Below are 23,493 nucleotides of genomic sequence, written 5' to 3'. Positions count from 1 at the left end.
AACACCATTTAATTATCTAAAACACACATACAATATTAACACTCAGACAGGAGGTCAGCAGAGGTGAACTTTATTCTTATGGAAACAGGTACGCTTTAGGTATAGTCACATAAAAACACTTACAAAAGCCACAAGTTGTCTCAACACATTTAAACACCCTTCATAAAGTGTCCCAGTAAACAATATCTGTTGAGTGCTCATTTACCAAGTGTACTTGGAGTTAGTGCCCGTTGTCTTGTCATTGGTAGTTTCAAGTAGGCTTCAGAAAAGCTAAGTATTGCAACTGCATTTACTTCAACATAACCAAAACAATATCATGGACATCAAGAGGAAGATCAAAACACAGGTTAGCTATAGTGGCGTCAAAACAACCCGGGATAACATGTCTTTACATTCAAATAAATGTCAATAAATATGGATGACAATGGCAAAGTGGTTACATTCCAAATCAACATATGACACAAAATTCAACTGAACATTCTCATCAGCTGAAATAAAAAAGGGAAATGTAGGCAAACGGGGTCAAAAGTCACTACAACGCTCTATAGATAACATAATACAAAACTTCAAAAAGCAACAACAAAAAACGAACCGTTTCGGAAAACCTAGAAAAAAAGGCTAGGATCGCAAAAAGCGTTCATTCATAAATGGTAGAGATGGCAACAAAAGCAAAGGCAAAATATGACTCCAATCGTTGGTAACTTGAATGAAAAAAAGCATCGCTAAAGATTCACCAACAAAACAGTTTAAGAAAAACAAACGTACCTCACCTTCTCACAATCAACCACAGGTGTTGTTAAACATTATACACATACAGTACGTGCTGCTGGGGACAAATTCATCTGAAAGTCAAATCAAATCAAACACTTGCCTCTACAACAGTGAGAAGCTCTTAGGATATGTTTATACAGGCAAAGTCTCGTTTGAGGTTACGTTGGCTAGTGTGAGCTGTCGAACAGTTGTGCTTAAGGTGGAGAGATTCTTTGCGCCACCCTGTGGGGTGTAGTTAAGGTGTCGAAGGTTTAGTCACCCTAAAATCTGTCAATCAGGTGTAGTAATGGGGAAGATTGTCATGACGACACTGTAAAGGCGTAGTTGTTACAGAGTGAATCATTGGGCCACCCTGTGCTCTTCATGTCTCGTCCTGGCGAGGCAACGGAGTGCAGACTTTTGTCCCAGCCCAGCACCTAAATCACTCGAGTTGTGTTCAGTAGGGCACAACGGTGTGGAGCCTTCAGATACTCTGACATGACGAGTAAGAAATGTCAGCTCTAATTATCACATTTCTATTTGCAATGTTTCAGTACGTTGCACCCCTCTGAACGTGACCCAGATTCTACTTACCAACAGGACGTTTAACAGCTTCGGTGCTGGGCTAAGACGGACGCGAAAACACATAGGCCTTTCAAGAGCAGAGGAGTATCCTAGGAAGCAAGCTAAAACTACTCTAACTATTTTTCCAAAATGAACTAACCGTCTTTATTTTATTACTTCTCATGAATGCTGACTTTGGTGTGCTTATCAATGCACAAGCACTTTCTACCCACTCCTATCAATATTTATTTATTAAGTTATACAAAAGTGTTACATTGAGTGAAGTTTAAAATGCTTTCTGTCATTACTAAATGTGTAAATACATTTTTTTTTTACACAAACAAACCATTTGATTCAATTAAAATATTGAATCTTTTTTAAATGTTTTTATATCGAATCATTCGTCTTCCTCAAATGAAAGGGATGACGACGCAATCTTTGATCGAGAGGTATCGGATTTCATTGGTCCTCAACTCACGGCTCTGTCATTTTATTCAGGGTAAGTGGAGTTAGCTGCGAGTTAGCCCGGCCCGGAGTTCTGATGGGTTTGTTGCCATAGAAATGTACTTGGCTAAAAGGTGAGACACTTTCGTATGACTGGTGCCCCGAATTGAACTCCGAGTTGACCAAAGTCACCTGGCTAATTACTCAAACCTGCTTCGTAGGATACCCCTCAGGAGTAGACTGCCATTTAGGATTAGTTTAGGGTCACATTCAGTTAAACATGCAGTTCGTAAAATGTTTAGAAACGTAGCCATTTCATAGAAACAATCTCACCTTCTACAAATTGGAGTCTGCATGTTACTGGCAACACTCTACAACTTCACATCTTCCATTTCAAAACGTTATGCTCTTACTGAATGCAACCCTGATGTATAAAAGAAACCCAGTCTCTTTAGGCCACCCGGTAGGCCGTCATGCGGGTGTAGTTCTGGCGGTGGCTCCGGGCGGCCCACAGGAAGAGGGCGGCCGCCATCATCTGCAGTGGCGAGGAGATGAGGGCCAGGTACAGGGACCAGCCCAGGGAGCCGTCCACACTGTCGGGAAGCACAGAGACCCTGTGGAGCAGGTCCATGCCAGCCAGGAAGCAGCACACTGTGCCTAGGGAACACAGACCTGGATGGGAAAGACAACAATGAATGTAACTTTATGCAATTGTACATTTTACTTCATTGAAAACCCTTCTGCTTTGGCAAAATGTTCATGTGTATTTCATGCCAATAAAGCACAATTGAATTTCATTAAGAGAGAAATCGAGATGTGGTAGGCGGCATGAATCATGAATGCCTTAGCTTTCATTCATACCTTTACATGTTGTTGGGTGTAAAGTTTGTGTGTGTGTTCGTGTGTGGTGGGAGGGTTAAGGGAGTTGAGAGGCACTGTGATTATCCACGTAGTTCTCAAACCTGCCAGCAGGTGGAGCACTCCAACGGCCAGGGTGGGGGTGATGCTGCGGCAGAGGCAGGCGCAAACTCCGACGAGTCCGCTGAGGAACACAAAGGCTAGGGACACCAGAGGCAACAGGAACTGGCACCTCCACAGGTCTGCTCAGACACCGAGAGAAACCAACTTAGAAATGTCAGAAAAGTGCAGTACAAATAAAGTTATTTTTATAGTTTCGTAGACGGATAAACACTATCTGAAGGAAGAGCTTTATAATGCCAAACCAATATTTATTATGAACACGTGGCTATGTGTGTCTCTGTGTGTGTTTGCCTGAGAGAGAAAGGGAAAGCGATGAGGTCCCATGACTGTCAGTAACAATAAGAAACAACAGTGCAAATCACCTCATTTCTATGAAACACAAGCTTAGTTTGAACCAAGGTTATTATATTAAATGAAAACAAACTAATCAGGATTTCCCCCCCCCCCCCCCCCCGTAACCTGAAGTAAAATCATTAACAAACCTGTTTGAAAAAACAAAAAAACACAAATGTTTAGTTTTAGTTTTTCTCTCTCGGGCCACACAGATTGGGTTTGAGTGGTAAGGTTCAAGCAACCGACTGTAGACGAAAGTCGAGGAGTGACGTCGGCGGAGGTGCAACTGCAGAACAGGGGATCCAAATCAAAGTGATATTTGAGACCTCTCTAATTAATTGTAAACGTTACGCCTATGTTTTCTGTTTGTGAGTGTGATATGGGGGTTTAGAAAAGTTTATTTCAACATTTATAAAGGAAAAAAACGCATAAACAATAGTGGCTATGTTGACACTGCCATCATGTTGATCTGAGCCTTGCTGTTTGAAAACCACTAATGTCACAGATGCACCTACCCAGACTTCTCTCAAAGACTTCCGTCAACAGTCGGCTTTGTTAGCCTCACTACTCGATCGCATCTAATGAGAGGAGCGTGACGCAAGACTTTGCTCTAACAGAGTAGCTGTGCATGTGCGCTTCACGCTTCTACAACGTGGTAGCCACAGGGCTAAACAGCTGAGAAGTTGAGCCTGGCGCTTTAACGCTGCTGGTTGTTGAGGAAATCTACCCAGCACTACTGTTTACTTTGTACATCATCTCACGTAACCTATGACCTGACCCATCACCTGATGGATTATTGCCCCACAGTGGCAAGACGTGACATCTCAAAATAAACAAACTATACAACACATAAATGTATCCTAGCCTCCCACGCATTGGCTAATTTCTGTCCCTAAAACTAAAACTGATTCTAAATAATATAAAAATGAAAAACACATGTTTTCATAAAACAAACTAAATAAAAACTAGTGAACCTTGTTTGAACTACAGTATGTTTATACAGTGCCTTCAGAAAAGATTCAGACCCCTTGACTTTTTCCACATTGTTAGGTTACATCCTTATTAAAATTTTGGCTAACAAACATTTTTTTAAATCACATTTACATAAGTATTCAGACCCTTTACTCAGCTCTTTGTTGAAGCACCTTTGGCATCAATTACAGGCTCGAGTCTTCTTTGGTATGATGCTACAAGTTTAGTATCTCCAATTCTTCTTCTCTGCAGATCCTCTCAAGCTCTGTCATATTGGATGGGGAGCGTTGCTGCAGGTCTCTCCAGAGATGTTTGATCAGGCTCAAGTCCAGGCTCTGGCTGGGCCACTCAAGGACATTTGGAGACTTGTCCCGAAGCCACTCCTGTGTTGTCTTGGCTGTGTGCCTTGGGTCGTTGTCCTGTTGGAAGGTGAACCGTCGCCCCCAGTCTGAGGTCCTGAGTGCTCTGGAGCAGGTTTTCATCACTGTACATTGCTCCGTTCATCTTTCCCTTGATCCTGACTAGTCTCCCAGTCCCTGCTGCTGAAAAACACCCCCACAGCATGATGCTGCCACCAATAGGCTTCACCGTAGGGATGGTGCCAGGTTTCCCCCAGACGTGACGCTTGGCATTCAGGCCAAAGAGTTCAATCTTGGTTTCATCACAGCAGAGAATCTTGTTTTTCATGGTCTGAGAGTCTTCAGGTGCATTTTGGCAAACTCCAAGTGGGCCGTCATGTGCCTTTTACTGAAGAGTAGCTTCCGTCTGGACACTCCACCATAAAGGTCTGATTGGTGGAGTGCTGCAGAGATGGTTGTTCTTCTGGAAGGTTCTACCATCTCCACAGAAGAACTCTGTCAGAGTGACCATCGGGTTCTTGGTCTCCGGGTGACAAGGACCAAGGCCCTTGTCACCCGATTACTCAGTTTGGCCGGGCGGCCAGCTCTAGGAAGAGTCTTGGTGGTTCCAAACTTCTTCCATTTAAGAAAGGCCACAGTGTTCTTCAATGCTGCAGGAATATTTTTGGTACCCATGCCCAGATCTGTGTCTCGACACAATCCTGTCTCGGAGCTCTATGGATAATTCCTTCGACCTCATGCCTTGGTTTTTGCTCTGACATGCACTGTCAGCTGTGGGACCTTATCAAATCAAATTTTATTGGTCACATACACGTTCACCCTGCTACCATCCAGAAGGCGAGGTCAGTACAGGTGCATCAAAGCTGGGACTGAGAGACTGAAAAAATAGCCATCAGACTGTTAAACAGCCATCACTAACACAGAGAGGCTGCTGCCTACATACAGACTTGAAATCATTGGCAACTTTAATAAATAGATCACTAGTTACTTTAATATTGTTTACATATCTTGCATTTACTCTTCCCATATGTATATACTGTATTTCTATACCATCTATTGCATCTTGCCTATGCCACTCAGTCATCGCTCATCCATATATTTATATGTATATATTATTTTCCCATCCCTTTTCTTATTTTTGTGTGTATTAGGTAGTTGTGGAATTGATAGATTACTTGTTAGATATTACTGCACTGTCGTAACTAGAAGTACAAGCATTTCGCTACACTCGCAATAAACAGGCAGTGGCTCGGGTTGTTGTCCTTGATGATCTTTTTGGCCTTCCTGTGATAACGGGTGCTGTTGTGCAGACCGCACCACCCTCTGGAGAGCCCTGCGGTTGTGGGTGGTGCAGATGCCGTACCAGGCGGTGATACATAGGGTTGCACATTTTGGGGAATATTCAGAGGTGGAAACTTTCCGTGGGAATTAACGGGAATATATGGGAATTAACGGAAATATATGAAAATTCATATTAATACCATTTAAATGTAGATGTTTTTTGCATTGGATATATTTACCATATCATATGGAGACAGAAACATAAATATTTTACCTTATCATAAGTAGACATAATTGCAAATGATTAAATACTTCCAATAAAAAAAATAAGAATAATGTTGTTACGAATTTAACTTTAATTAAATGAGTTGACTCTTCACATGGGATGATTTCAATGAACAAAAAAAGAAAGAGAATATTGAATGATCCCATCGCATCTCCCAAAAACGTTTTCAACATACATCTGTAAAATGATAGTCTAGAAACTAAAGCTTTGGTTGACTTCCTCTCAGGCTTCCATGTCTTCTCCCTGGTCCTCCTCAATGAACACCTCTTGAACATCAGACTCATCTTCACTGTCACTTTCCAACCTTGTTGAGGATGGCTCATTGTCAGGCTCAAAAAGCCCCAAATTTGCCCGGATGGCCACCAATTTTTCAACCCTTGTATTGGTTAGCCTGTTGCGTGCTTTGGTGTGTGTGTTCCCAAACAAGGACCAGTTGCGCTCTGAGGCAGCTGATGTTGGTGGGATTTTGAGGATGATGGCAACAGGGGAAAGAGCCTCAGATCCACAAAGTCCCTTCCACCAGGTGGCTGATGAGATATGTTGGCACGACTGCCATATTACATCTCCATGCCAAAGCCCTTACTTGGAAGTGTACTTCACCAGACTGCCAAGAACCTCGCCCTCATTCTGTTCAAGGTGGTGAGACACGGTAGTGATGACACCATAGGCCTTGTTGATCTCTGCACCAGACAGGATGTTCTTGCCAGCATACCTGAGGTCCAACATGTACGTTGCGGCATGTTTGGGCTTCAGGCAGAAGTCTTCACGCTTTTTGATGCATTTCAGAACTGCAGTTTCCTCTGCTTGGAGCAACAGTGAAGTGGGATTTCTTCTCGTACATCTGCAAGCAGAGTCTGAACAACAGACATGATGGCATTGTCTCCCTCAATCCGTTCAATGGCTACAGCTATAGGTTTCAGGAGTTTCAGGCTGCTTTACCACTCTCTCCCGAAATACATAATTCAGGAGTATCCTCTTGATGGGGCTGTCCATATCAGTAGACTGTGACATGGCCATTTCATGGAGAGAATCCTTCCCCTACAGGAGACTGTCAAACATGACACCACCACCCCAACGGGTGTTGCTGGGCAGCTTCAATGTGGTGCTCTTATTCTTCTCACTTTGCTTGGTGAAGTAGATTGCTGCTATAACTTGATGACCCTTCACATACCTAACCATTTCCTTGGCTCTCTTGTAGAGTGTATCCATTGTTTTCAGTGCCATGATGTCCTTGAGGAGCAGATTCAATGCATGAGCAGCACAGCCAATGGGTGTGATGTGAGGGTAGGACTCCTCCACTTAAGACCAAGCAGTCTTCATGTTCGCAGCATTGTCTGTCACTAGTGCAAATACCTTCTGTGGTCCAAGGTCGTTGATGACTGCCTTCAGCTCATCTGAAATGTAGAGATCGTTGTGTCTGTTGTCCCTTGTGTCTGTGCTCTTGTAGAATACTGGTTGAGGGGTGGAGATGATGTAGTTAATTATTCCTTGCCCACGAACATTCGACCACCCATCAGAGATGATTGCAATAGTCTGCTTTCTCTATGATTTGCTTGACCTTCACTTGAACTCTGCATCCAGCAGTGTGAGTAGATAAAGCATGTCTGGTTGGAGGGGTGTATACTTGGCGAAGAACATTCAGAAATCTCTTCCAATACACATTGCCAGTGAGCATCAGAAGTGAACCAGTTGCATACACAGCTCGAGCAAGACATTCATCAGCATTTCTCTGACTACGTTCCTCCATTGAGTCAAAAAAACTTCTGATTCCAGGAGGACCATGAGCTGTTGCTATTGATAAGGTGTCTGATTCATAATTTTCACCTCGAATAGAAGTAGAGGGACTTTTGTCAGAGGTTGCTTGTTGTGAGCGCTGAGGGAACTTTATGCACTTGGCCAGATGATTCTGCATCTTTGTTGCATTCTTCACATATGATTTGGCACAGTATTTGCAAATGTACACAGCTTTTCCTTCTACATTAGCTGCAGTGAAATGTCTCCACACATCAGATAGTGCCTGTGGCATTTTCCTGTAAAGATTAGAAAAAAAGGAGTAAAAACACAAAACAAATACAATTCCATGTACAGATAAATAAGTTAAGCAGTTAGATTAAACAACTCCTTTGTAAGATAAATGTTTTAAAATGAAACATGTATGGAAACAGGTGAAATAACACTCCTCAGTTAGTTTTAGCTTGCTTGAGCCTGCTAACTAGCAGAAGTTGTTAACAAGTTAGAAATTATTTAAACACACTTTGCTGTAGGCTACTATTTACTAGTTAACAAAAAATAATGTATGCCATATAAAATATATTCACCCCACACAGTATTGTAATCAAAACTTACCAGAGAGCATGTAGTCCTTGCCTCAGACAGTGTAGTAGTGTGGGCTCAATAGCATCTCATTAGTGAGGAAGAGCTTGAGAATCAGCTGTGCATGTGATGGAAGAATGCACTGTGCATGCAGAGGGTTGCAATTCCATTGAATTGGGGATAGTTTAACTTCTTATGGCTGGGGGCAGTATTGAGTAGCTTGGATGAATAAGGTGCCCAGAGTAAACTGCCTGCTACTCAGGCCCAGTTGCTAATATATGCATATTATTAGTAGATTTTGACAGAAAACACTCTTGAGGTTTCTAAAACTGTTTGAATGATGTCTGTGAGTATAACAGAACTCATATGGCAGGCAAAAACCTGAGAAAAAATCCAACCAGGAAGTGGGAAATCTGAGGTTTGTAGTTTTTCAACTCATCGCCTATCGAATATACAGTGGGATATTGGTCATATTGCACTTCCTAAGGCTTCCACTAGATGTCAACAGTCTTTAGAACCTTGTTTGATGCTTCTACTGTGAAGGAGGGGGGAATTAGGGCTCTTTGAGTCATGGGTCTGGCAGAGTGCCATGAGCTGACCACGCAAATTCACGTGAGAGTTAGACCTGCGTTCCATCGCATTTCTACAGACAAAGGAATTCTCCGGTTGGAACATTATTGAAGATTTATGTTAAAAACATCCTAAAGATTGATTCTATACTTCGTTTGACATGTTTCTACGAACTGTAATATGACTTTGTCTGAAATTTCTCATGGACTTGCCCGCGCGTCGTGAGTTTGGATTGTGTACTGAACGCGCAAACAAAAAGGAGGTATTTGGACATAAATGATGGACTTTATGGAACAAATCAAATATTTATTGTGGAACTGGGATTCCTGGGAGTGCATTCTGATGAAGATCATCAAAGGTAAGGGAATATTTATAATGCTATTCTGACATCTGTTGACTCCACAACATGGTGGATATCTTTATGGCTTGTTTGGGCTCTGAGCGCTGTACTCAGATTATAGCATGGTGTGCTTTTTCCATAAAGTTTTTTGAAATCTGACACAGCGGGTGCAATAAGGAGAGGTTTATCTAAAGTTCCATGTGTAATACTTGTATCTTTTATCAATGTTTATTATGAGTATTTCTGTAAATTGATGTGGCTCTCTGCAAAACATTACTGAACATAACGCGCCAATGTAAACTAAGATTTTTGGATATAAATATGAACTTTATCGAACAAAACATACATGTATTGTGTAACATGAAGTCCTATGAGTGTCGTCTGATGAAGATCATCAAAGGTTAGTGATTCATTTTATCTCTATTTCTGCTTTTTGTGACTCTTCTCTTTGGCTGGAAAAATGGCTGTGTTTTTCTGTGACTAGGTACTGACCTAACATAATCAGATGGTGTGCTTTCGTCATAAAGCCTTTTGAAATCGGACACTGTGGTGGGATTAACAACAAGTTTATCTTTAAAATGGTGTAAAATACTTGTATGTCTGAGGAATTTTAATTATGAGATTTCTGTTGTTTTGAATTTGGCGCCCTGCACTTTCACTGGCTGTTGTCATATCGATCCGTTAACGGGATCCCAGCCATAAGAAGTTAATCAATATATGCCACAAGACCTAGAATTGCCTTGTGTATCCCACAAAAAAAGGTTCACTGTTAAGCTAACTTTTTTGATGAATTTAAGCAAAATTCATCAAATTCCTGGGCTTAACTTCCCATGGAAAGTTTCCGACCCTTTGCAACCCTAGTGATACAGCCCAACAGGATGCTCTGAATTGTGCATCTGTAAACGTTTGAGGTATTTAGGTGACAAGCCAAATTTAGGTGACAAGCTGTTGCGCTATCTTCACCACAATGTCTGTATTGGGTGGACCATTTCAGTATGTCTGTGATGTGTACGCCGAGGAACTTAAAACTTTCCACCTTCTCCACTACTGTCCCGTCTATGTGGATAGGGAGGTGCTGAGTTATATAGACAGGTGTGTGCCTTTCCAAATCATGCTCAATCAATTGAATTTACCACAGGTGGACTCCAATCAAGTTGTAGAAACATCTCAAGGATAATGAATGGAAACAGGATGCACCTGAGCTCAATTTCAAGTCTCGTAGCAAAGGGATTGAATTCTTATGCAAATATGGTATTTCTGTTTTTTATTTTAATACATTTGCAAAAAATTCAAAATACCCTTTTCGCTTTGTTATTATGGGGTATTGTGTGTAGATTGCTGAGGATGTTTTATTTATTTAAATACATTTTAGAATAAGGCTGTAACGTAACAACATTTGGAAAAAGTCAAGAGGTCTGAATACTTTCCAAAGGCACTGTATGTATGTGTGTGTGTGGCTGCAAGGCAAGACTCACATGTCCGAAGCAGGTCCTCCCCAGTGTTGTGATTCCCTGGTTCTTTGTACTTGGGTAAAAACTGCTGAGGCAGGGTGAAGCTCACACACTGTGTCACCATCTTAGGATCTGAGAGAACAAGAGACAGACAGACAGAGCGTTAGGCCGGGATTCAATCTGATGTGGGTTGTCGACATTGCAGCTTTTAAAGGCAATGTTCACATGTTCGCATTCACGGTTAAACACTGCAGATGTCGGCTCAATCAGAAATTGCCTTTAAAAGCTGCATTGTCGACAACCTGCGATCATATTGAACCCCAAACTCATTGGCAGTAAGCACCAAATATTTATACTAATAGCAAACCGAGTGTTGCTCCTGTGTGGGTATCAGAAAAAAGGAGGCTTTGCTTTATTATACAATATTAGCATGGTGTATAAGACTGATGGGCACAGTGATGTATAGCTGGTGTATTCAGCACACCCTTTCTGTACCAACACCTGCAATGAATGCTGTAATATATATATACTATATTTACATATATTCATCATAATATACAGTAATATAATATTTGTAATTTAGCAGACGCTTTAAACCAATGCAACTTAGTAATGTGTTTGGTGACCCGCTCTAGTGTGTGTAGGTTCTTACCAGGCTCTTTGAACCAGTGCGACTGGCCTGGCGCCTGCACACACCTCCACCACAGCCCCAGTGTGCCGTTGAGGCGGAACAGAGTGTCGCTGTAAGCCTTTTCATCAAACTCCCCGTTGATGAAGTCCTCGCGCAGCTCCGAAGCGTTGCTGGCCTCATGGTTGCCGGGCGGACTTCGGTACTGGTACCAGTGCTGTGTTGCCACGGCAACGGAGAGATAGACTGTGGCCAGCAGACTCAGAACAGAGCCAATGACCAGGGCTGTAGCGTAGCGGTTATCCACCATGGTTTGCAAGTCAAGAGTGTCTGTTTGTGGGTAAAAATTATTTTACTCTTACTGCATTTGTTAGTGTGTCGACTCGTACCCTCCTATGAAGGGAAGTTGAAAAGTAGGGGATAAGGGCACTCACTATAAGAGGTCAGCTAGTCAGTGAGCACTTAACAGCCTTGCAGTAATGTCCTTAACACTGACAGTGCAGTTCCTGAGCATGATGGTTGTTTCAGTGCTTCCCAGCCTGTCCTCTGTGCCTTCCTTGTAGTCCAGGTCCTCACAACCCCACCATCACCAAGCAGGCCAGCTTCACTGCTTTGAAGGAGAACAAATCTGAAGAGAATGTATTGCAATTCAACTAAATTTTAATTCAGATCTTAGACTGGCACATTTTGGCTCTGATAGCAAGATCCTGTAACGTTAGTTAAAAAGCAGCAAAGCACAGACGAAAGGGGGTTAGCTAGCTGTCAGTATCTTGTTAAGGCGAATGCAAATAAGCATATGGTAATAATTATGAAGTAATGACATGCATCTAACTAGCTTACTAAACAGAAAACCATGTCCCTGCTATGAGAAAATAATCAAAGTGGCAAGAATTACACATATTGCCTTTTATCTACCGACTGTCATCAAACGCTAACGTTAATAACGCTAGCTAGCTAACTGGTGCAAAACCGCCACGACAGAGTGGCATGTTTCTTGAAAAAAATATATATTTGTTGTGAATGAACAAAGCCATCATGCATTTAAATCGATCAATGTAATGGCTTTCAGATTAATTTAAACGATACTAACGTTTATAGCAAATACTATGAACATGTAGCTATTCAACTCACTTGATAGCGTTCCTTTTCCGTATGATTTAGGGTTTTCACTAGTTACCACAGCCACAAAGTCAAAATTGGCTATGGTAAAAATTCATGAAAACAATTTTTATATTTTTTGTCTTAATTTAAGTTTAGGCATACTGTTGGCAGTGTGGTTAGGTTTAAAATAAGATTTTATGAATATTGGAGAAATAGAGGGGTTTACGACTTTGTGGCTGTGGTAACTATTGAGGGGTGTGGCTTTTTTTGTCAAAGCAGCATCATCAGACAGCGTCTTGTGAAACCCTACCATGTGGGCTTTGTAGTTTTTGGTTACACATTCGCCTTTCAATACACTGAGGTGGTTCTATGAATGGCGAACTAATGGCGTCTCTTTGTGGGCACTAACACAGCCATGGTTCGATTGGCGAAGCCTATATGGAAATTAATGGCGTTTTTGGAAAAACACCGAAAATAATAACTGTGGTTAACACAGGCATTTAGGCTCCCAAGTGGCGCAGCAGTCTAACGCACTGCATCTCAGTGCAAGAGGAGTCACAATAGTATCTGGTTTGAATCCAGGCTGTATCATATACGGCTGTGATTAAGAGTACCATAGGGTGGTGTCCCAGTGTCGCGGGAATATCTTATACTTTGTTCTATGAGATAATATTCATCATCTAACATCAATTTAGAATTTTTAAGCATTTATGTAATCAATAAAAGCACATAAAGGCTTCATAATTCATTAAGGTCCTGTTAACTGACTGATATTATCTCATAGAACAAAATGTATAAGATCTCCTAAGCCTGTGTTAAATAACCACAGACCTTAATATCATCATTTATCCCAAAACCCTATGCTTTCCCAATAGGAATGGCTGAACGAACCGTAACTAATTTCAGTTTTTTAGGACTACAAACGGGAAAGCGCTATAGCTGTCAGTTAATAACATATGTATTTGTTATCTCCTGTTCATAACATTTTGATATCACTCTCTAGTAGTTTCATGCTGTTAGTCTACAATATGATTCTGACAACATTCTTAAAAACAAGACAATTTCTAAGGAGGGGAGGCTGAAGAGGACGCCAACCTAGAGTTGCCTCCCTCCTCCCGTTGTGACACAAACTCGTAGTGGGCGCATAGTAAGGATCCCCAGCCGCACTTCTTGACTCCGAAGTGCCAAAAACGTCAACTCGTCGGTTCTAGGTTGCATTAATATTTTTGTACACACAAGCAGTGAATGAACTAGAGACAGATATTTGGCGCCATGTAAATCTTGATGTCTGTTGCATGAGAGCATAATGTGCCTTTGTATAAATTATCTCATCTGTGATTTGTCATGAACTTCCAGGAGACAGACTTTTCTATAAAATGCTGTGGCTAAGTCTTGATGGTTGGGCTCTCAACGAATTACCCAGGGGGGGGGGGGGCTCGTTGACAAGTTCCATTACTGCTGTAATTAAATTATACATATAGACATTTTAAAGTCTCTCCTTTTGATTAAAATAATTCCATGACACACCCGCTGACATTGAATTAGCATGATAAAGGAATCCTCATTAAAATCCATCGGTTTAAGCTAGATATTAGTTTTTTGTATGGGCTGTGTCTCAATCCACCACATCCGCTGATGTTGGCCTTCCGCATCCCGGAAATTGGTCTTCTCCCGAAAATGTCTGTAGCGGCCAAAGGGTTTGGCCTACAAAACAAATATGGCCTACAAATTATGGAAAGATGAGACTGACGAACATGATGGTGTTCTCCGTTTTGCTTGCAACCCCCACAAGTGTCACGGGACTCGTCTGATGTAACACTAATATGACCCCACAGAAGAAGTTGAATGGAGCTTAAGGTTGGAACTAATAACAACAAGATAACCAATACATACTGTGCCCGTAAAACGTTTATAGGTTAGGAACTTTTACAGTTTGAAAGGAATGGCAAATGGAAATAAAATCAGATGGACATAATACATATATGGGAGAGGTTGAGGGTAGAGGAAGGACAAGAGTTAAAAACAAACAAAATAAAACTATTGTAAAATAAACTGTATCCATAAAATGTATGTAGTATGTATAAGCTGGAAATACAGGCCTTAAGCGTTGTTGTTCACTAGTTTGCTCCAATTGGAGGAGGGGTGGTACGGTAATAAAGGAAATATGTATATATATATATATATATATATATATATATATATATATATATATATATATATATATATATATATATATATATATATATATGTGTGTGTATGTATGTGTATATTCAGTTGAAGTCGGAAGTTTACATACTGTACACCTTAGCCAAATACATTTAAACTCAGTTTTACACAATTCCTGACATATAATCCTAGTAAAAATTCCCTCTCTCAGGTCAGTTAGGATCATCACTTTATTTTAAGAATGTGAAATGTCAGAGTAATAGTAGAGTGAATGATTTATTTCAGCTTGTATTTCTTTCGTCACATTCCCAGTGGGTCAGAAGTTTACATACACTGAATTAGTATTTGGTAGCATTGCCTTGAAATTGTTTAACTTGGGTCAAATGTTTCGGGTAGCCTTCCACAAGCTATCCACAATAAGTTTGATGAATTTTGGCCCATTCCTCCTGACAGAGCTGGTGTAACTGAGTCAGGTTTGTAGGCCTCCCTGCTCGCACACGCCTTTTCAGTTCTGCACACAAATTTGCCTATAGGATTGAGGTCAGGGATTTGTGATGGCCACTCCAACACATTGACTTTGTTGTCCTTAAGCCATTTTGCCACAACTTTGGAAGTATGCTTGGGGTCATTGTCCATTTGGGAGACCCATTTGCGACCAAGCTTTAGCTTCCTGACTGATGTCTTGAGATGTTGCTTCAATATATCCACATAATTCCCCTTTCTCATGATGCCATCCATTTTGTGAAGTGCACCAGTCCCCCCTGCAGAAAAGCACCCCCACAACATGATGCTGCCACCCCCGTGCTTCACAGTTGGGATGATGTTCTTTGGCTTGCAAGCCTCCCCCTTTTTCCTCCAAACATAACGATGGTCATTATGGCCAAACAGTTTTATCAGACCAGAGGACATTTCTCCAAAAAGTACGATCTTTGTCCCCATGTGCAGTTCCAAACCCAAGTCTGACTTTTTTTATAGCGGTTTTGGAGCAGTGGCTTCTTCCTTGCTGAGCGGCCTTTCAGGTTATGTCGATATAGGACTCGTTTTACTGTGGATATAGATACTTTTGTACCTGTTTCCTCCAGCATCTTCACAAGGTCCTTTGCTGTTGTTCTGAGATTGATTTGCACTTTCGCACCAAAGTACGTTCATCTCTAGGAGACAGAACGTGTCTCCTTCCTGAGCGGAATGACGACTGAGTGGTCCCATGGTGTTTATTCTTGCGTACTATTGTTTGTACAGATGAATGTGGTACCTTTAGGCATTTGGAAATTGCTCCCAAGGGTGAACCAGATTTGTGGAGGTCTACCCATTTTTTTTGTGAGGTCTTGGCTGATTTATTTTGATTTTCCCATGATGTCAAGCAAAGAGGCACTGAATTTTAAGGTAGGCCTTGAAATACATCCACGGTTACACCTCCAATTGACTCAAATTATGTAAATTAGCTTATCAGAAGCTTCTAAAGCCATGATATCATTTTCTGGAATTTTCCAAGCTATTTAAAGGCACAGTCAACTTAGTGTATGTAAACATCTGAACCACTGGAATTGTGATACAGTGAATTATAAGTGAAATAATCTGTCTGTAAACAATTGTTGGAACAATTACTTGTGTCATGCACAAAGTAGATGTCCTAACCGACTTGCCAAAACAATAGTTTGTTAACAAGAAATGTGTGGAGTGATGGAAAATGAGTTTTAATGACTCCAACCTAAGTGTATGTAAACTTCAGACTTTTTTTGGCAGAAATGCCTTCTCAAAACTTTCATGTGCCTTAATAACAAACTTGTATGCCATCTGTAAATACAAATAAAATTGTTCAATTACGAACCTTGTTGGTTAAGCCACAGAAAAAGGAAGCAACCTTCCCACTAGCCATGATTGGCTGATATAATGAGTGGGCTGGACATGCCGAGAGATGAGTTTGGATTGGTATGCCATATAGAAGGCTCTGTATATTTGATCTCGTCAGTCTGTGTTGGTAATCCTGTCGAATGCAGATTTTTTTTAAATTATTGTGTAGTGGAGTTGAATAAGTGTTGCTCTACACTTTCTGGAGGATCAAGTTTTAAAATCAGTGGAATTAGAGTATTATAGCTAAGAGACAGAAAACACCTGTCTCCGGATTACTTCTTCAAACTAAGGGCAACCATGGTAGGGCAACCATGGTATGGCATTCCTGACAGGTTGACACTTCCATCATGCATGATGATACAGGTAAGATTCTCTAGCAGTAGCTAGCTACATTTTCAGATATTACACGTTTCTAATTTTGACAGAAAGTGATTAATTTCAAGCTAAAGTGTACTGATAGCTAGCTACCTAACGTTAGCTGGCTGGCTCCCTAGCTGACGTTATTATTCGTATCCCAGAGCCGTATTCATGCAGGGTAGTAACGACATGATTTGGCACTGTGTTCATTGTTTTTTAACTAGCTAATGCTAGCTGGCTGGCTCATTAGCTAACGTTACGTGACGTCTGTTAACTTTGTTTACCTTGCTAGGTTCATTGTTTACCTTGCTAGCTAGCTATATGTCTTAAGCTAAAGTGTACTGTTAGCTAGCTAGCTGATGTTATTATTCGTGTAATCACCAGAGCCGTTTGCTTGATACTTCCGGCGCCGACAGAGATGGCCGCCTCGCTTCGCGTTCCTAGGAAACTACGCAGTATTTAGTTTTTTTTATATGTTATTTCTTACATTGTTACCCCAGGAAATCTTAGGTTATATTACATACAGTCGGGAGGAACTATTGGATATAAGAGCAACGTCAACTCACCAACATTACGACCAGGAATACGACTTTCCCGAAGCGGATCCTCTGTTTGGCCCACCACCCAGGACAATGGATCGGATCCCAGCTGGCGACCCAAAACAACGGCACCGCAGAAGGGGCAGACGGAGCGGTCTTCTGGTCAGGCTCCGTAGACGGGCACATCGCGCACCACTCCTGAGCATACTACTCGCCAATGTCCAGTCTCTTGACAACAAGGTAGACAAAGTACGAGCAAGGGTTGCCTTCCAGAGAGACATCAGAGACTGTAACGTTCTTTGTTTCACGGAAACATGGCTCACTCGAGACACGCTATCGGAGTCGGTACAGCCACCTGGTTTCTTCATGCATCGCGCCGACAGAAACAAGCATCTCTCTGGTAAGAAGAAGGGCGGGGGTGTATGCCTTATGATTAACGAGACGTGGTGTGATCATAACAACATACAGGAACTCAAGTCCTTTTGTTCACCTGACTTAGAATTCCTCACAATCAAATGCCGACCGCATTATCTACCAATAGAATTCTCTTCGATCATAATCACAGTCGTGTATATTCTCCCCCCAAGCAGACACATCGACAGCCCTGAAAGAACCTCTTTCGACTCTATGTAAACTGGAAACCACATATCCTGAGGCATCATTTATTGTAGCTGGGGATTTTAACAAGACTAATCTGAGAACAAGGCTCCCTAAATTCAATCAGCATATCGATTGCGCAATCCGACCTTTTCACCTGGATCATCGCAGCTAGCTAGCTGCAATCTGAGTGAATACTCCTGGCTAACGTCTCTGTCCCGAAGCAAGCACCAATTAGCCTGGAGCTAGCCCATGCTAGGCCCATCTCCCGGCTAGCTGAAGAAGCCCATCAGCCACTCCTGGGCTACAATACCGGACCCCTTCTACTGCCGGTACGGGGCACGGAACCCCGCCGATTATTTCCGACTGTACTACCGACGTAATCTGCTCGAGGGGGTACTCAACTGGCTCCGACGTTGTGACGTCCCCTGAATGCTCATCTGCTAGCCTGCTAGCCGCGGCCGGTCTAGAGCATATCGCTGTTAAATAATAGGCCCATCGGCCAATTTCTCGGGCAACTATACCTATTTTGCCAATTGGTCTGGGCCCCTCTGCTACTCGGAACCCTACTAATCCATCACGACTGGTCTATTGACATCACTGCACGCGGAGGCTAAAACAGACTTTCCTCCGTCGTGACGTCCCTCTAAGGCCCTTCTGCTAGCTTGCTAGCCCCGGCCTGCTAGCTGTCTGAATCGACGTGTCTCCAGCCAGCCCAACCACTCACTGGACCCCTATGATCACTCGACTACGCATACTTCTCCCTAATATCAGTATGCCTTGTTCGTTACTGTCCTGGTTAGTGATTGTCTTATTTCACTGTATAGCCTCTAACCCTGCTCAATATGCTTTAACCAACCATTTAGCTCCACCTCCCACATATGCGGTGACATCACTTGGTTTAAACGTCTCTAGAGACAATAACTCTCTCATCATTACTCAATGCCTAGGTTTACCTCCAATGTTCTCACATCCTACCATACCCTTGTCTGTACATTATCCGTAATGGGTCTGTGGTCAAACGACCACCCCTCATCACTGTCAAACGCTCCCTAAAACACTTCAGCGAGCAGGCCTTTCTAATCGACCTGGCCCAGGTATCCTGGAAGGACATTGACCTCATCCCGTCAGTAGAGGATGCCTGGTTATTCTTTAAAAGTGCCTTCTTCACCATCTTAAATAAACATGCCCCATTCAAAAATGTAGAACCAGGAACAGATATAGCCCTTGGTTCTCTCCAAACCTGACTGCCCTTGACCAGCACAAAAAACATCATGTGGCGTTCTGCATTAGCATCGAATAGCCCCCGTGATATGCAACTTTTCAGGGAAGTTAGGAACCAATATACACAGGCAGTTAGGAAGCTAAGGCTAGCTTTTTCAAACAGAAATTTGCATCCTGTAGCACAAACTCAAAAAAGTTCTGGGACACTGTAAAGTCCATGGAGAATAAGAGCACCTCCTCCCAGCTGCCCACCGCACTGAGGCTAGGAAACACTCACCACTGATAAATCCACTACAATTGAGAATTTCAATAAGCATTTTTCTACGGCTGGCCATGCTTTCCACCTGGCTACCCCCACCCCGGTCAACAGCCCTGCACCCCCCACAGCAACTCGCCCAAGCCTCCCCCATTTTTCCTTCATCCAAATCCAGATAGCTGATGTTCTGAAAGAGCTGCAAAATCTGGACCCCTACAAATCAGCCAGGCTAGACAATCTGGACCCTCTCATTCTAAAATGATCTGCCGAAGTTCTCTTTCGCATCGTCTGAGATTCCCAAAGATTGGAAAGCTGCCGCGATCATTCCCTTCTTCAAAGGGGGAGACACTCTAGACCCAAACTGCTACAGACCTATATCTATCCTACCCTGTCTTTCTAAGGTCTTCGAAAGCCAAGTTAAGAAACAGATTACCAACCATTTCGAATCCCACTGTACCTTCTCCGCTATGCAATCTGGTTTCAGAGCTGGTCATGGGTGCACCTCAGCCATGCTCAAGGTCCTAAATGATATAATAACCGTCATCGATAAGAGACATTACTGTGCAGCTGTTTTCATCGACCAGGCCAAGGCTTTCTACTCTGTCAATCACCACATTCTTATCGGCAGACTCAACAGCCTTAGTTTCTCAAATGATTGCCTCGCCTGGTTCACCAACTACTTCTCTGGTAGAGTTCAGTGTGTCAAATCGGAGGGCCTGTTGTCCGGACCTCTGACAGTCTCTATGGGGGTGCCACAGGGTTCAATTCACGGGGCGACTCTCTTCTCTGTATACATCAATGATGTCGCTCTTGCTGCTGGTGATTCTCTGATCCACCTCTACACAGACGACACCATTCTGTATACCTCTGGCCCTTCTTTGGACACTGTGTTAACTAACGTCCAGACGAGCTTCAATGCCATACAACTCTTAAATGCAAGTAAAACTAAATGCATGCTCTTCAACTGATCGCTGCCCGCACCTGCCCACCCGTCCAGCATCACTACTCTGGACGGTTCTGACTTAGAATATGTGGACAACTACAAATACCTTGGTGTCTGGTTAGACTGTAAACTCTCCTTCCAGACTCACATTAAGCATCTCCAATCCAAAGTTAAATCTAGAATCGGCTTCCTACTTTGCAACAAAGCATCCTTCACTCATGCTGCCAAACATACCCTCGTAAATCTGACCATCCTACCGATCCTCGACTTCGGCGATGTCATTTACAAAATAGCCTCCAACACTCTACTCAACAAATTGGATGCAGTCTATCACAGTGCCATCCGTTTTGTCACCAAAGCCCCATATACCACCCACCACTGCGACCTGTACGTTCTCGTTGGCTGGCCCTCGCTTCATACTCGTCGCCAAACCCACTGGCTCCAGGTCATCTACAAGTCTCTGCTAGGTAAAGCCCCGACTTATCTCAGCTCACTGGTCACCATAGCAGCACCCACCCTTGGCACGCGCTCCAGCAGGTATATCTCACTGGTCACCCCAATTCTTCCTTTGGCCGCCTTTCCTTACAGTTCTCTGCTGCCAATGACTGGAACGAATTGCAACAATCACTGAAGCTGGAGATCTCCCTCACTAGCTTTAAGCACCAGCTGTCAGAGCAGCTCACAGATCACTGCACCTGTACATAGCCCATCTGTAAATAGCTCATCCAACTACCTCATCCCCATACTGTATTTATTTATTCATCTTGCTCCTTTGCGCTCTAGTATCTCTACTTGCACATTCATCTTCTGCACATCTACCATTCCAGTGTTTAATTGCTATATTGTAATTATCTTGCCACCATGGCCTATTTATTGCATTACCTCCCTTATCCTACCTCATTTGCACACACTGTATATAGAATTTTTCTACTGTATTATTGACTGTATATTTGTTTATTCCATGTGTAACACTGTGTTGTTGTATGTGTTGAACTGCTATGCTTTATCTTGGCCAGGTCGTATTTGTAAATGAGAACTTGTTCTAAACTAGCCTACCTGGTTAGTAAAATAAAAATGAACACAACCCAGAGGTCAGAAAGTAGTGTGAACAGCTCTAATCGTGTGACATAATACTGTATCGTAGTGTTGTGGGTGTTACCTGAGCGTTGCTCCTGTAACTCTGCATCACTCAGTAGTCCCACACACAGCAGTAGAGCCCGGCTCACATAGAGCTGCCGCTCCAGAGGGGGTTGGCCCAGGCCTGGCACAGCGACTTTAGCACCTGAACACACACACAGTCACACACACAGTCAACAACATTGTCATAAATACACATGTACTGTATCATCACAACACTAAACACTTCGTATGAGTCGTGGCCTCTCCCTGTCCTGAGCCAAGTAGCCCAGAAGAATCCTCAAAACATGAGCCTGGGAAGGAAGTTGAAGACTTCAGTTATATCAGAGGCTTGTTCAATTCTATCGATGATTGGTTGACTAGACTCATAGTACAGAATGAATGACTGACTGTCCAGTTCACCATCCGTTCACCCTCTCACCTCCTACCTGTACTGGAGCAGCAGCCGTTTATGGGTGACGACAAACTGGGCCTTTTTGTTTTTCCTGATCCTGGACCTCTGTCAGGACTACAGGAAAAAGACCTACATTACGCGAGAAATAAATGGGTCATGGTAGCCTCCACATTAATGTAGAAGTGTTTAGAAACATATTCCCTTCTTATCTACACTTAAAGTGACTCCAAAATCACACAATACATTATTTACCATTCATTTTAATGGGGACAAAATACAACCAAAACAAACAGCATAAGCACTCAACAAGTTTGTTTAGTCACAAGCTTGATGTAATCAGGGACCAAATACTAAACTTTTGACTACACATAAGTGAATGTGTCCCAATACTTTTGGTCCCCTAAAATGTGGGGACAAAAAGTGCTGTAATATATAAACGGTTCACCTGATATGAAGGCCAATACCCTCAAATTAAAGCTGACCGTCTGCACTTTAGACCTCATAGTCATTGTATCATTTCAAATCCAAAGGGCTGGAGTACAGAGCCAAAACGACAAATGTGTCACTGTCCCAATACATTGGAGCTCACTGTAAACAGAGTGCACAGGTTGACTGTGATTGGATGGGCAGATCTAACCCCGAACCCCTAGTCACTTCACTTTATGTATATGTGAAAATAGATAGGTATAAGTAAAAAGGGAATAGCTCCACATAACTATCCCTTTCAGATCTACACAGTGCCTAGAGGTTGTTTCTGGAAAGGACCTACTGAACAATGCTAAGCACAGTGGGTGTGTGAGTCTGGAACGCATGAGCAGACCCTTTCAACACAAATTAGGATCTGTGGATCAGTGCAGATGCTTGACACCTGCGGAAAGGGCCTCCTCCTACACCAATGCCATTGTTACTGTATACTGTATACGTGATAACCTTTGTATGCTTGCAATGCGCAATGATGGAAAAGTACTGGGTAAATGGAGATGTACTGCTTTCGTTCTCAGGCTGAGAATTGTCTGCACCTGCTGACAGTCACACAACCTCAAGGCCGAGATAGTAGAGTGAGAAACCACAGTCTAGGCATGTTTTTCTCATCTTAGATACTTTGTATCTAATCCAATGCAACAATGTTAAGATACAATTGACGGTAGGTTGTATAAAGAGTGTGGTCTCCTGTTTTGCCACACAGATATTTACTTTAGACTACTGAGGTACTCTGTAAGTGAATCTCTGTCTGCAATTGCATTTTATTACTAAAAACTTTTATACCAAGGTTCCTGTGTCTGTGTCATCTACCTGGAAGACTGATTGTTAAAGGAAACTTACATCACCCCATGCAAAGGACCACCCAACACAATAAACCAGGTTTATCTACGTATCTACGTGCTCTGTTGCACTTAAAATCTGTGAACCTGAGTTTTTTTGAATGTATTATGATACAGGGGGTTCTCCATTGTGAAGAAAATGGAATGCTTATAAATATTATGTTGGCTACTACCACATCTGTCACTATCAAAAAAGAACAACAAATCATGATACTAGGTTGCTCTGTAAGAGCTGCTTATGACTGAACCCGGGTTAGGGTCAATTCTGCATTTGAAATGAGATGTGTCCAATACAAATTCAATCATTAAATTGGTATTAAAGAGGAATTTGCAG

General features: G+C 42.4%; 1 protein-coding gene across 4 annotated transcripts; it reads right to left on the bottom strand.

Annotated features, from left to right (window-relative positions):
- Window positions 1–54: 54 nt before the first annotated feature.
- LOC120034914 (claudin domain-containing protein 1-like) lies at window positions 55–12,452 on the bottom strand. Of its 4 annotated transcripts, none has more exons than XM_038981597.1 (6): window positions 12,404–12,452; window positions 11,707–11,879; window positions 11,297–11,602; window positions 10,669–10,776; window positions 2,721–2,858; window positions 55–2,430 (listed from the first exon to the last, which is right to left on the bottom strand). In XM_038981597.1, the coding sequence occupies exons 3-6, from the start codon at window positions 11,580–11,582 to the stop codon at window positions 2,210–2,212; spliced, it is 753 nt and encodes a 250-aa protein (XP_038837525.1). In that variant the 5' UTR covers window positions 11,583–11,602; window positions 11,707–11,879; window positions 12,404–12,452; the 3' UTR covers window positions 55–2,209. The 4 variants fall into 4 exon arrangements, with proteins under 4 accessions (XP_038837525.1, XP_038837524.1, XP_038837526.1 ...); XM_038981596.1 differs by having other exon boundaries at window positions 11,707–11,882; window positions 12,404–12,433; XM_038981598.1 differs by having other exon boundaries at window positions 11,707–11,900; window positions 12,404–12,423.
- Window positions 12,453–23,493: the final 11,041 nt, after the last annotated feature.

Source organism: Salvelinus namaycush, chromosome 42 (genome assembly GCF_016432855.1).
Source record: "Salvelinus namaycush isolate Seneca chromosome 42, SaNama_1.0, whole genome shotgun sequence".
Classification (NCBI taxonomy): Eukaryota; Metazoa; Chordata; class Actinopteri; order Salmoniformes; family Salmonidae; genus Salvelinus; species Salvelinus namaycush.
Note: the sequence above shows the minus strand (reverse complement) of the source record. Positions and strands in the feature narration are given on the sequence as shown.